At 40.3% G+C, this 15,264-nt stretch overlaps 1 protein-coding gene across 6 annotated transcripts in view; it reads right to left on the reverse strand.

Moving 5' to 3' along the window:
• Window positions 1-15,264, reverse strand: part of NTRK2 (neurotrophic receptor tyrosine kinase 2) — a 200,211-nt gene that overhangs the window by 142,151 nt on the left and 42,796 nt on the right. For all 6 annotated transcript variants that reach the window (XM_075078494.1, XM_075078499.1, XM_075078495.1 and 3 more), the window contains exons 7-11: window positions 13,915-14,047; window positions 12,073-12,372; window positions 7,138-7,170; window positions 2,080-2,180; window positions 799-898 (exon numbers count right to left, since the gene is read on the reverse strand). In XM_075078494.1, the coding sequence (XP_074934595.1) occupies window positions 799-898; window positions 2,080-2,180; window positions 7,138-7,170; window positions 12,073-12,372; window positions 13,915-14,047 (667 nt within the window). The remainder of the gene's footprint in view (window positions 1-798; window positions 899-2,079; window positions 2,181-7,137; window positions 7,171-12,072; window positions 12,373-13,914; window positions 14,048-15,264) is intronic.

The raw sequence follows: 15,264 nt of genomic DNA on the forward strand, positions 1-15,264 counted from the left end.
TCATCTCCTTTAGCAGACAGCAAAGCACCTTCTAGTCCTCCCAAGAAGAGAGCAAGCCTTTTTCTGTTTTTCTTTTAATACAATTTCCCTCACATCACCAGACACAGACTGACGATATCAGCAAAATAACATGGTGATGGAGTTGTTGCATGTACCTCCATGTTACACATACCTCCCTCTGCCTGTAAAATAAATGAATGAATAAATGGAAGGGGCAAGATTTCCTCCTTCCACAGGGACATAAGCACTTGCCACTTTCTCCAGCTGCTACTTACAAAGATACACACAGAAGCTCAAGAAAATGCATCTGTCAGAACGCACCAGTACGACAGGATCCACTGCAAATGCACCTTCTGCCCTTGCCATTGTGTCCCCTTGAATCTTTCACCTTAGTGTGACATTTGTATTATGGTCTGTAGTACCTCTTCCATACAGCATAGATTCTTGTCAAATTGTTGCAATCAAACTTCTACCAGAATAAATTTCCTTTCTTACCTTCTTTCTACCTACACTGACTCAAGTAAAATTTTACTCCAGGAAGTGTCCCAGGGGCTTTGCAGCAGAAGGGAGAGAAATGGGATTTTTCATAAGAAAAAAAAAAGAAGTAGATGAGTTTGATCCAAAATTCTACACTCTGTCTACATCTGCCTCTGCCCTGACTTACCTGATGAATAAACAAAGCACTAAAAGTGATGGCATTCAGTCTAGTTATTTTGACTGTTCTCTGCGCAGAAGCCTGTAGTTCAGCTCATACAACCCACAACAATTATGGACAAAAGTAAAAACAACCCTGCTTACCTTTCATCCCAAACTTAGAGTGCCTTCCAAACTTCAGAATAATGAGCATTATTACTAAGCCAGTGCACACCAGTGCTGCAATTCCCACCACAACATACACCTAAAAAAAGAGGACACAAACAGATCTGCTTGTTTTGTTCTCATGAACTCCCTTCAAAGACATTTAGCATACGTTCAGATTAACCCAGTTAGGTAAAGAGATTCATTTCAACTGGGAAACATTTGCACTCAGATCAAAGATTACAGAAAACAGCCACTTGTTGAGGTTTCTTCTATCCTGCAGAGAACAGAGATTCAGACACCTCTGAGAACAACTTTTTCAACATCCTACACATTCAAGGCAGGTGGGAGGGAGTGCACATAACCCCTTTCCCTTCCACATAAAAGCACACAGGAAAAAAATTTTTACTGTGAGGGTGCTTGAACACTGGTACAGATTGCCCAGAGCGGCTGTGGAGTCTTCGTCCCTGGAGATATCAGAACCAGAGCGGACACAACCCTGAGCAATCATTCTGGCCCTGCTTTAAGCAGCGGGGATTGGACCAGAGGATTTCCAGAGGTCCCTTCCAATCTCAGCTGTTCAATGATTGTTATCAGATGAGATAAGACTGCCTGGGATCCTCCCAGTTTTTAGCACAGTGCCCCAACTCACAGTCTACTCTCCAGCTCATGAACGCACATGGTCTCCACTGACTGCTGCTTTACAGAGTCACTGATGGGGGGAGGCTGCAGTATCAACCAGGCTAGCCACCCACTACCAGTTTCCAACAATTCAGTTCAGGACAGCGTGAGAGGCAAGGCAGCAAAGGAGGAGGCCCACCAATTCAGCTACTTATACTAAAAACTACTGCAAATTATTTTATTAAAAACCTACATTAAATCATGTTTTAAAGACATACAATCAGAATTTGAAAGTTCATTGCAGCTGATTCCAGGACTGGAATTCCAACAACAACCTTCAAATTAGCTTGGATATCTTCATTTTGTAAATAAAGAGTTGCTCTCTTTGGCTAAAATTAGAAGCGAAGTCTTAGGCTAAAGAATTGCAGGTAGTCGTTTGGAAAAGCATGAAACAAAATAATTAACGACTTTGCTTGGACTGAAAATTGATTCACTCCTTCAAAAATTGGCGGAAGGACAAGAGGGGGAGCATGGATTTTCTTTTTTTTTCCTTCGGTGTGCTGGTAGCTCAGGGTCCTATTACAATCTCTGCAATTTTTTGAGTTGTATAGCCAGAAAGTCCGCCAAGATTACAGATCAGGAAACAATGTATATACTTACAGTGATGCTATCTTCATTCTCTTTGTTGGAAACATCCGTAGAAGTGATTTGATTACTGTTATTTGTGGTGTCTCCAAGATCATTAGGCGTGGTTTCATACTCTTAGGAAAGGAAAAAAGGTTGCGTTTATAATTTCGTAACCTTAGAGGGGAAAGGGTTGTCTTCATTATTTCTGCTCTGTAAGACGGTAAGGCCACTAACAACTCTTGGGACTCTGAGCTCTTTGGAAACAATACACAATTGCTAATGTAGATGGAACATTTTGAACAGGGGGTGGGGAGTGGTGGTGGTGGTGGTGATCCCTGTGGCAGATAATCGAACAAATGTGTGGTGACTAATACACTGGAAAAAAGAAGCGATCTACACCATAATGTGTGTCTCTACTGGAAAAACTAGAGTTAAATAAGAACTCCATCCATAAAGCTATTTTTATACGCTTCTGACTTCCCATTAAAAATGAAAGACTGCCCTCTACACTGAACTTCTCCAGCCTTGTTTCAGCCAAATATAGGACAGTCTTAGAAATTAGCTTGGGGACTTTTGTTTAGCAGAGAAGAACTTGGCGGATGGGTTTTTAGCTAGTTTATTACTATCAAATGTGAAATAGCTGTTTTTCTTTATTTAAAAAATAACAGAAGATACTGCTGTGTGCACAGAGGTTACAGTCTAGCATCATAAGCTGCCCTACAGGTAAACCTTTAAAAAATTAAGTGCCTGAGATGGTATGAAGAAATCTGATTTATCAAAATAATACCACTGACAGGTCTGCAGAGGTGAATCCAGAACCATCAAAAAGAATGAACGTGGCTTAATTATTTATAATTATTTAAAAATGAAACAGAGGTATTTATGGTCCACAATTTCCTGTCAAAACTATTCAAATGAGATAAAAAGAACTAAATAATATACATATGAACTTAGAGAATCGCACATTAAAATAACATGAAAAATGCATCTATTTTATGGTTACATCTAGAAATATATATAACATTTCAATGTTATGACTGTAATGCATGCAGATGAAAGAAACAAGGGCAATAACTGCATCTATTACAAAATGCACGTCCAGCATTGTAATTTAAATATGCAATTAACTGTATATTTCTTTACACATTTCAATTAAAATCAGTGCCATAAGCCTACAGATGAAATTTAACTGTGAATATGAAAAAGAAGAGCACAGAGGCATAGCTCTCACTAACTACAGAGGCAGGAACTATTCCTACTGCAGAGCTGCTGCTGATCAAGGGCAGGGAGGGCCTGCGCCTCTGTAGCGTTTATCTTCTTCAGTTCCCAAGGCCATTTTGGAGAGCTCAGCTGGCAATGCTAGCAACAAGATGCACTGGGGTTTTGAACATCATGCATGCACAAACACATTTGCTTTCTGCAAAACACTCATCGGGCTGCAGATTTTTTGGTATACAAAGCTACACAGCTACCTCTGGCACCAGTGCTACAGTCTGTACAGTCAGGTTGTCTAATCAGCTCACGTAGTCTATTTTGGCTCTACACCATCCACACTAAAGGGCAGGACTCTTTCAAGCCAAAATACATATTAACTATACAGAGCTTTCATGAGAAACAGAATTTAATTTCCTGATCTTTTACCATTTGAATTCTCTAACTCAGCACTGTGTCTCTATGCTTATAGGTTCCTATGCAGCCAGGTTAGAACAGCAGCGAGAGGCAAACGAACAGCACTCCCTACTCCGGGCAGTACGAACCCTGCCTGAGTGGTGCTCCTGCACAAGCAGCCCGGGCACTCAGACAAGGTGCTCTGCAGACCACCATGCCTACATGCTTGGCCACAGCAAAGGAGAAGACTTCTGCTTCATTCATTTGCAGGCAGAGCCCGCTTCATAACAAGTATTGCAGCCTACAAGATCAGGCTTCCTTTACAATTGGCTGGGAAAATCTTCACAAAGATAGTTTTAACCAACCCTGTATTTATGGTAGCTTTATACAGTCAATATGCAAAACAAACATTTAGAGCCTTCACTGCTCTGGCTCTGTAATACCAATTTTCAAGAGGGAAATTTTTTGCTCTTAATTTTACCTGTAAATTGCAGCTATTTGTAGTTCTGTTTATGCTCACGTCTGTACAAAGCCACTGGAAATGACACCCTGAAGGACTAATGAGGACTATGCAGCGTGTTTCAGGTCTCGTTTGTAAGCCCTCTGAATGCACTTCCATATTAAAATGGGCAAGAGCTAAAGTAGGCCACGTTGGTACGCTGATGTTGCGTTGCCATTCCCTGCTCTATAACTGTGAAGTGCTTGCATTTGAAGCAGTGCCAGATCTTCAAAGAGTCTTGAAATGGGTGAGCCAGGCAAGGAAAACACATGCAACAGCTATCCAGTCAAAACTGTGTGATACTGATTTAAACAAATTCCTGCTCATTTCACTATGAAATCCTGACATAGACATCAAGCACTCTGACACAGACATGGTCACGCCTCTTGATACACGCTACACGGGACTCGTATTGCTTCAGGGCCCAGGTTCTCCGGTGCCGCATACCTCACGCAGCCACCTGTGACTACACCAACTGCGGTGAATTGCAACTGAGGCTGTGCAGTATTTTGCAGCCATTTTACCAACAAGGCCATGGCGGCTGGGATGCAGAGAAAAGCACAATCACACCAGCAGCAGGGCATCACTCTGCACAGTCCTCTGGGGGAGTGGGTGGTATGGAGCATGCTGTTCCTCTCATATTGACAACCATGTTAGAAGAAGCAGCGTGGCATGAAGACGTGAACTTGGAGCCAAAGAAGCTGCATTTGCATTTGATTTCCTGCTCAGCCCCAGGTGAGTTGTTTTATGTCTCTCAGTTACTTCCCAGACAGGGCCAGGACAGCCTTTCCTCTCTGCCTTTCCCAGGAGGTGAGCCAGAGGCACCAGTGACTGGTCCGCACTTGCAGCAGGCAGACTGCCCCATGCAGCCAGGGCTCCCACCAGCAAACACAATGTCACACAGCCTGCTGTGACCTCATCAGTTCTTCTGTTTCCTATCATATGCTCAAAACGCTTAACAGAAAATGTTTGGAAATCACCTCACATGGACTGCAAGACACAGAAGGTCAATTCCCAAGGGACAGACCAAACCCAGCTATGAGGGGCTTTGCTCTGCACAGAGCGGTACCCAAGGCCGGGGTCCCCTGTCCTCTATCACCTCCATCTCCGTCTCCTCACAGCCCAGCCATGAGCCCTAGTGAGGCAGGCCCACTTGTGGGCCTGTGGCCCAGCCTCCTCCTCAGGGCAGTGCCTGGTGCCCGGGGCTGTGAGGAGGTGGAGCTCCCAGTAACTCTACCTATAAACAACACACCGACAGACACACAGCTAGTCTCAGTGCCCAGCAGGATCAAACCCTCTGCTGACGTCTCTACCCATTACACTGGGCACATCTGCAATATGATTAGCATGGGGCTCTGAAAAATGCATTTTAACAGGAAGACTGCAAGGTGGGGGTGTGCTTTAATTCTTCCTTCCAATAGAATCTAAATTTTGGGTAGACTGGTTAGTCTAGAGATGGGGGGGGGGGTGGGGGGGGGTGGGGGGAGAGGTGGACAATAGTCATGAAAACCATTCAGTATCTGGAGGGAGCTCATCCCAGGGGTCCCACTGTCAGCCATGCAGGCAGTGGTTCTCCAGAGAAGTGTGTCAGTTCCTAGACTTTCCAGTCTGCCTCATTTATTCACCCCACTAACGGGACTTGTGAATTTGGAATAATTAGGGAAACGTTCTGGACTACAGAGTGTTTCTCAAAGCAAGTACTGAGTCACTGAAACAAAGATCAAAGGCAGCAGTTCCAAACAGCAGAAAGAAAAGCCAGGAGTAAAAAGGAAGGCTGCTTTCATCAGGACTAGGTCTTGCAGGCTGTGATCCACTAGCGCAACTCAAAGTGCACAGCTTGGCAGAAACTTACCCAAGTAAATCGAAGCACAACACTCACATGGTTAAAGCCATACACAGGCATTAGGACCTTGATAAACAGCTCAGAATCAAAATCTTCAAGCATACAGCTTATATAATACAACACATGTGAGAAATCGTGCAAACCATCACCACCTTCCCACCCCCAAAAAAAAAAACGAATTTGGAAAGAGAAGGAGGGGAAGCTATCCTTTAGTATTTCTAAGCACTTAAAACCAAACTGATGCTTCATTTGAACATTTGCTAAAGTTTAATGACATGGAATGGAATATCATTTAAATCAGCTTAAGAAAACATGAGTGAGGGGCCATTTCATCCAAGTAAAAAGTACTCCAAACATCATCCAACTTCTGCTGGAAGGTAAAGGGTGTTTGGGTATGTTGGTTAGGATGGACTTTCCTACTCACCAGAAGTGTACCAAAAGTATTATGTAAAACCAGCAAGTTGCATTTCATTCTGCACCTTCTATTCTAGTGCACACTGGCTTTCACTAGGTACAGACCAAAACATTTTGCCTAACTAAAAAAATAATGTGAACACTGTGTCATCAAATCTTCTGGCACACACTGATATCACTAAGTTGATGGTCTGCTTATGCAAGAGAGATTAAGGGAAGGTATAAATGAACGGACAGAGCAAAATAAATTGCCTATAGGAAAACGTACTTGTGCCAACCTCATTTTTAAGTGGGATTTAGGGGGACATTTTTGGAGGCAAAGCAAGTATGGAATCATCCCTGAAAAAATAAATTAAGTTATATAAGGAGAAATCACGAACTCTCTTTCCTCCAACGAATGCCTCCAAAAGGTTCACAAAATCTCATGCCTGTGAGCTACATCAGGCAGCTGTCATCCTACAGGATCAACTGCAACCATTTGTAGCAGTGGATTTATGCTTCTCCTAATGTGAATCAAAAGCAGCAGAGTAAGTAAAACGTCATATTGCCTTCATTTATCTTAAATAATATAAGGCAGGAGGAGAACCAAAAATAAAAAGTACCTTTTATAATTGTGTTATAATATGTGCCATTTCAATTTAACTGAGCCTGACATTCAATCTTTTAATGGTTTCAGTTCCTTCATTTCTATCATTAAAAGAAAAGAAAAAGGAAATCAAATATATACCATAAACGTCTGGATCCACAATTGGGCCACTACCTGTACATGGAGAAGAGAAAAAAAAAAAAAAGAAAAAGCTTTTGTAAATAGATTGCAAATGCTGAAGGAATAAGAGTTTCTTTAGGAATTTTTTAAGAGTTGACATGTTATTTACAATAGCCATGATCAGTACCTACACAAATACAAAGCAACATCAGTATATTGCAGTATCTATTTATCAGATTACCCTTACAACCATTTTAGAGCTATCCCAAAGGATGTTTTGCTTCATGTGAAACAGCTAACACACAGGGCACTCGCTCTGTCCAAGGCAGGTGTATTTCCCAATTGGGCAAAATTCTGCTGTCTGGTGTTAATGTGTATCTGGAGTAAGTGCAACAATAACTATTCCTGTTGAAAAATCTATGGCAGAATTCTCCCTGACCTTAAGTGGAAGCAGACTTCAGTGAGCATTAACAATCACTTACTTTTACCTGGTCAAAAGATTTTGCTATTATATGAGAGCAAACCGCTTTAGCTGTGAGCTGGCAAGTTAAGGGCTAGAGGTAGCAATGACCTAAGCAGCAACATTTCATTCACTCTGTAAAACAATGCTTCCAAGAAGCCTGCCGTACAGCTGATACACAGAAAGAACTCTTACCAAAAAAGTCAGAAGTCTTGGAAGCTAGCCTTTACACAAAAAAATGGATACCCATCTAGTCTACGCTTTCCTAAATTTTACTAGTTCCAGCTTGAAGCTTTTTCTAATTACTGCACATATGTAACGTTGAGCACATATGTGAGTATAATGCACAGAACGCCCACTGAAATTAGTGTACTGTTAGACTATTCACGCTTTGAAAGACACTTGCGTTGCATTTCAACATACCCGTTCATTCTGGCCTATAATGTATTTATAGCATAGCTTATGTGGTAGGCTCCTAATCATCTCTTCCATATTTTTACTCTTTGTTGGTTTGGAAATGAAATTAACAGATAGTTAAAATCTCTGAAAAAGAATCAAACTTCAAAAAGCATAATTCTGTTTATAGTACTATACAGTAAGTACAGAGCAGTGGCATTACACTGGCATAAAGCCACTGTGAAGTACAACCAGAACACCATTGTCTCTGCTTATGTCAGCAGCATGAGAATCTGTGCTGAAAATACTAAACAGAGTTACAACCTGTTTGCAGAATGGCAGCAGATAATTAGGTTTATTTTAAAATGCATTTGAAGATATTCTAGTATCCAGAGATATAGGTTTATAGACCCCGTGAGAACTCCCATGTCAGTCTGCAGAAATAAATAACAAGCGAAGAAAGCTTGTAGTATCTGGCCTCAAGCAACTTCAGACCAGGGTTTTCTGTCCGTAAAAGTTCACGGATTCAGTTTTTTCAGTATAAAATGTCCATATGTTAAAATTCTAAGTTACCTTCTGTAATATGTAGGTTAAAAAAAAAACAAAAATCCTGAGTTAAATGGCAACATTTTTGTTACTGTTTACTGGAATTGGGATGAAATAATTAGATTAGTTTAACCTTTAACTCCTGCCAGGAGTATAAACTAGGAAGGCATCAACTCAATTTGAATACCTTTTATATAACTAAACACTTCAAATAAAGCTGCAAAACATCAAGATGCTGGATGAAACCCAAATTTCTATTTAGTATTCCCTACATAAAAACATATCTACTCAATCATCAAAATATCAGTTGATGCTATTTTAACATTAAACTTCACCACAGTAGTTTAGAACATTTAAACATAATTATTTTTAAGGCAAAAACAGAGCAGCATTGTTGTTTTGGTCCCTATTAGAACAGGTTGTGTGTAAATGAAGTATTAAGAGACTTATCCTATCTACTCATTATAAACTACGTCAACTACGCTTGGTTTGTTTGGTTCTTTCTTTATAAACTTGACATTTTCAAAACAAAGCAGCAGCAAAAGACTCAATCCAAAAGCATACTACTGCAAAGTAGTCCCATGTGACACAAGCTAGATGCTACTTCTACCGCATATTTAACGTATTCTTTTAGTTTTACAAGATACTATGCGACTTGGATTCCTTCAGCTGAGTTTTAGAGTAGAGAGCTGGTAGATGAATAAGCTTAATTAAAAATACTTACTATTGGTAAAAATCTCTCCTGGAATTCATTTGCTGTTTTGGATCAACTATGAGAACAGCCCCCAGAATAAAACATGAACACTTCTTACTCTTTGCTGCAGTGTAATGTCAAATAATTAAGTCATCCTCAGCATGAACAGCTTTACAGGAATCCAAGAACTTTAGCAGACTAAATCTAGTTTAAAATCTAGCTAACAGAATATGAAATTTCTTTTTCCAGGACTTCGTATTTAAAGCAAAGTCTTAAGTTACAACATTAACTGTGTTATCATTAACTCAATCCAAATCCCACTGTGGTATGTGCTTTCCTCTCCTTTGTGCATGCATCCTCAGACCAGTGAAAACATTCTGCAAGTAGCATGCTGAAGTTGAGAGCATCTTAGCACAAATCATGTCTTCATCATTTTGAAGCAACTTTAAAAGTGGAGTGTTACAATGTTGACGACAGAATATGCTTCAGACCTAGTTGTATGAAATTTAGGTAGACATAAGGATTATAGGTGAGGGTTTTTTCTTTTCGTTTTCTTTTGTTTTGACCTTAAGAGCATTTGCCCGTAAGTGATGCAATAACCAGCGAATCAGTTCAAAGCTCAGTGAGTATACCCCACCCCATGAAACATCAGGAGTGGTATTTAATTCAGACATGAAGGTATGGAAATGAACATAATACCAGGGCGTGGGCCTTATTCTTTATGCTTCATTGTACAATATGTGGGCCAAAGGAAGAAACTACACAGTAACGACAGCACTGAAAAAGCCTTTTAAGGTTTGAAAAAGCCTGACAGTGCTTTAAATAGTAATAGATTAAAACAAAATTTGTAATACAATGCACAGAGGATTCTAGTTTTTTAACATCTACTTTTATGCCAGCTTCAGTGGAGGAGACAACAATGTTGTGACGTTTTCTAAATCTCAGTGCCATGATTCTTAGAGGAAAAAGCCCCACTAATAAAAACAACATTGAGGAGGCTAAGTAGATAAGCAATTTCCCCCATTGTTAATTTTTAAGACTGGTTTGGTGCCATCCGCTGTGCCTGAACTAATTTCTAATGCAGTTACATCCCGTCTATACATAGTCCCATTTCTTCTATACTCTTTTTGTGAAGCTTAATCCACCTCAGAGCTTCGGAAACACTTGAAGAACACAGCACAGATTATCTTGAGAGACTTATATTCTTTATGCGTATAAAGAGGATGGAACAAGTAAATAATGCTGTATTTCTAATTTGGATACCTACAGTTCTATTTACTGATTTAAAAGGCCACAACTGGGAATTTTTCAGTGTACAGGGGAGAAGCATAAAGGAAAACCAGAATAGTAAAAGGGATTTGGATCAAAGAAAAAAAAAAATCATAAATTCACCTACATGTATTAGAGGAATTGTTATTCTGCTACAAAAAATTAAGCCAGGTTCATATTACATAATCAGGGCATGAGAGACCTTCCATCGTACACAGAACATCTGTGAGGTGAACTGTTTTCCTGAACTGCTGTAATGCAGTATTAGAGGATGCCAGTAGTTGAAACCATGGCGTGTTTCTGTAATAAGTCTTTTTAAGGAAGAACTCCAGAGTAAAAAAGAGGAGAGGTGCACAAAGGACAGCAGGAGTAAACAAAGCGTGGTTGTATCAGGTCTTCACCTTCTCCTTCTAATGGTGGGAAAGCAAAAGACCTGCTATTTCTCTCCCTACAGCAAACTGAGCTGATAGGGAAAAATATTAAAAATAGACCATATTTTTACTGTCTGTAGCCTGCAATGTAGGGGAGAGAATTTAAATGTTCGCTTTTTTTCCCTGCCAGATAACATTAGCACTGCACATTGCTGTTTCAAAAAAGAAGGCAGCTACTTATATCCCATGGCTAAAAAGCCAAAGGTACACACATGTTAATATTTTCAGATATGACTATGCAATTATATGCGCAAAAACATGCCTTTATTTCCACTCCAGCTGTGCAAGGTCCACACAGAGTTTTTTCCACATACAGCAATATGCTTACATGTATGCCTTCTTGCTCTTCGTCACTTCACATATGGCTTTGAAGATGTGGGAAAAAATCAAACCACAGTGAAGATCAATCACTTACAGTAGTCCCTGCAGCTCAGTGAGTTAGTCCATCTAGAGCCTGCTCACATAACATTTAGGAGTGCTGAGGTGGAGCCTTTAGAGCAACTGGAGATACATATATTTAACAGCAACCATCTTGAGCACGGATATTCCTAAGCATGTAGGAGCCCAACCTCCACCGAAACAAACGGGATTCGGACATCAAAGTGCCTGTGAGGACCTGAGACCTTGTCCATCTTGCCTCTGGGTTACTTGTTTTCTCTCCAGCTCCCTCTGGTGTCCTAAACAACATATCATCAACTCACTGGACTGCACTATTGATTTTGCACTAAGGCACTAGATGCTACATAGGCATCCACCGCGTCCTTGGATACACTGCCTAGTTGCATTCATATGCAGTGCAGAAAGCCTACAGAGTGGCTGAACTGGCACTCAGTGCTTTCCAGGACCAGAACTAAGCCTTGAGAAAGCACTTCAGAAACAGCAACCTTTTGCTAGCCTTAGCTGGCACCGAGGATGGTTACTTAAAGGGAAGATTGACAGAGCACTCGTGTGGCCTCCCTTGAAGAGCAATAAACAAGAAGAAAATGCTCAAGAAAGACATTATTTTACAATTAATCTTGAAGACATTCATTCAGAGAGAAAAAAAAAACCCAACATATAAAAAGCTTCCTCCAAAAGAGTTAAACTGGCGAGGAGCACTGTCTACACAGTCTCATCAATTTGCAATTGCTAAGACAAAAAAAAAAAGAAATTATATTTACCATCTCCAGGCACTGACATGAAATGAGCATCAACACGTTTTTCATCCTCTCCGTACTCATTCTTTGCCAGTAAGGTATAAGCACCATTATTCAGGTGGGTAGGATTGTCCAGCTGAAGGCAGCCATGGTATTCACTTTGATTGATAACATGTATTTTAGTACAGATGTATTCAGACTCATTCAGTATAGCCCCTTCATAGAACCACTGCAATGTGGGCTTAGGGTTCCCTTTCACAGTGAATGGAATACACCAGTGGTGGTCCGGGGTTGGAGATTCAATAAACGTGATATTTGGTGCAACTATATTGGAAAAAAGAGTGAAGAACATCAGAATATTCTGAACATGTCTTTCCTCCCTTCCCTTCCTCCCCCCAAAGTTATCAGTAAAGTATTTTTCATTCATCAGTATGAAAGTATGTTATTAGTAGGAATGATACCTATTTGGAGGATACTCACACCGGAATCCACCTGCTCTGCCTTGGGTACTATCCTCACAACCAAAATAAAGCCATTCTTCAGAGAGAAACAAAACAAACTAGTTTCAGTCAAACACTGAACACCTGTTAAATCACTTAAACCCTGTAAGGTGTGGGAAGAGTTAATGGATCACTGAGAAGAGGGAGAGAAATGTTTTAGCTTTACTCTGCTGAAAAAATGGCGTAGAGGAGTGCTGAAGGAACACAACAGTATTGCAAATATTTAAAAGCTGGCCAAAAGCAAGGAGCACTGGAAACATATTCAGCTAGGAATCCAAACTTTCAGATTATTTTCTTCACAGAATCAAAGCCAGAAACAGATGACTTAATTCCCTGGATTCTTCTGTCAGGGAAAGATTATTTTCTACCATACATTTTCTCATTCTTTGTTCAAACCTGCTAAATGCCTCAAGTTTACAGACTTGTTCTGTTTCCCTCAGGAGATTATTCCAACACTTTGCCCATTATTTCACTATTGGGAATTTTTCCTTGATACTTATTCTTAACTGCATCCAATTTCATCTAGTTATACTCCCTTTTATCACTCATAACAGTGCCAAGCTCAGAATCTCATTTACACTGTTCAAACACTTCTAGTTTATGTCCCTTCCCATAGCTATTACATATCCAGTTTCAACCTACAAACCTACATCTACAGTGATTTTTCTAGTTTACTCTGTCATGAGCACATGCTGAACAAAGTTTGCCATCTACAAAGCGTTCCATTCCCATCTTCAATTAAACAGAGGGTTGCAACTTGTGAAAACATGCTGTCTAGTTCACATAAAATGAATTCAGGCTGGAGCTTAGATCTAAGAAGCCAGTGCTTCTCCACTGCATGTCCCTTCCCCCTTCCTTGGCCTCGACAAATACGTGTATTAGTCAAAGCTATGACAAACAAATTTACATCTGGCAGTACAAATGTTGCAAGTGTGTTATTTTTTGAACAGAGCAGTTGTTGCTTTAGATAATAAGAACTTAAACATTTGTAGTCTCTTATAATTAATTCTGTGAGCCTTTTGATGCATTCTCACTTCTTAATTCCTAAGACAGTGTGTGTATATACATGCACACCATTACAAACCTTCCCCACATTGACAGTGCCATTGAGTACTTTGGGTTTCAGACCTCTACTTACAGATCATTCTAACTGGAAGATAAAGCATTTTTGCACAACACAGGGCTCAAAAAGATAAATACAACAACCGCTAGTTGGGCTACTGCCAGAATTAACGGCAGTAGATAGTTCACATGCCCTAAGGGTTTTTCTTTCAACAACCCGCATGCCCAGAAAATATTTATACCCAAAACAGTAACTGCCAATGCAGTTTGGCCCTGGGAGCTGTACAGAGGCCAGCGTACGTACAGAATACCGTGAGCTCAGCAGAGGCTTGGTCCTCTCCCACAATGTTCTCTGCTACGCAGGAAATCCACAGTCCGCTGTCCATGGATGAAACGTTCTTTATGGTTAGCGAGGCAGGGTTCTTACTTGTGTCACTCTACAAGTGATCAGAAAAACATGTATGTGTTAACTGCAGCATAAAGAACAAGGGAGAGGGAGGGAATCATTGGCCACAGCTGAATGGCATTTTTCGTTTTCCCTTGCTTTTAGCTGTTTTGGTTCACAATTAATCAAGGCAGTACTTCAATGTCTGATTAGTAGAGACACCTACAGTACCAATTTTAACTGTCAGTGGCAATGGATTCAAAGCTCCAAAAGTCCTGCTGCAAACACTGCCCTTGACCACTCTTCTGACCTGTCACTTTCAGTTTCTGCCTTTTTTTTAAACAACTTTTCCGTCTACACAAATGCTTATTTTCTCTACTCATATCCTTGCTCATTCCTCTCTTCCACTTCATGACTGATTTCTATCATCTATCTCTACTCCCCTTGAATGTCTTCCCGCCTATATTCTGTTCAACCCTGGCTTTGCTCTTCCTTTTGTCTCTTTCCTTTACACATACACTTGACAGTTCTTCCCCTGCTGCCTTCTGAGCTCTACTGCACATTGACAACAATGTGTCTTCTCCTTCTTCCTTTGCCAAATTTCTCTTGAAAGCTTCTTCTTCTCATTAAACCTTCTATGAGAAAGTACATAGCTTCTACTCCCTAAGCTACTGCCCAAGTACTGTTTGATGTGTTTAAGCACAGGCTAATTAAAGAATTATGATTCTTAGAAATCTTGATTCTTATGATCCTTAGAAAGCTCAGTGCCCATATACAGCCTTAAATGCCACATTGGATACACAGCTATACAATGCTGAATAAAGCAAATAGAACTGAATTACCAAAGAAACCCACAAACCCCTAGCAAAGCTAGTTGTTAAACACTCTTGTTTTCTTAAATCAGGTCCTTCATATGATCTCCAAATAACTACTATTTCCATACTTGAATTTTTCATAAAAATGCGAGACTACTTTCTCAAAAAGGAAGGTAACCAAAACCACATTCAGAAAATAAACTATAATTAAGATCATTTTTAAAAACTACTTCTGAGGTACTTTCCTTAGCATACACATATGCTTCAGTGCTGCATAGAACACAACACTGCATCTGTAAAACCACAGTGACTTTCAGTGGAGGTTAATGGGGACATGAAGGAACGCTCCCACATACAGTCCTGTGGAACCAGAATTTTGACCCTCAAGATGACACCTTAACTCAAATTAAATGTCCCTTTGATTTCAGTGACCTCATGAAACATTTCTCCATGT

Source organism: Phalacrocorax aristotelis, chromosome Z (genome assembly GCF_949628215.1).
Source record: "Phalacrocorax aristotelis chromosome Z, bGulAri2.1, whole genome shotgun sequence".
Taxonomy (NCBI): Eukaryota; Metazoa; Chordata; class Aves; order Suliformes; family Phalacrocoracidae; genus Phalacrocorax; species Phalacrocorax aristotelis.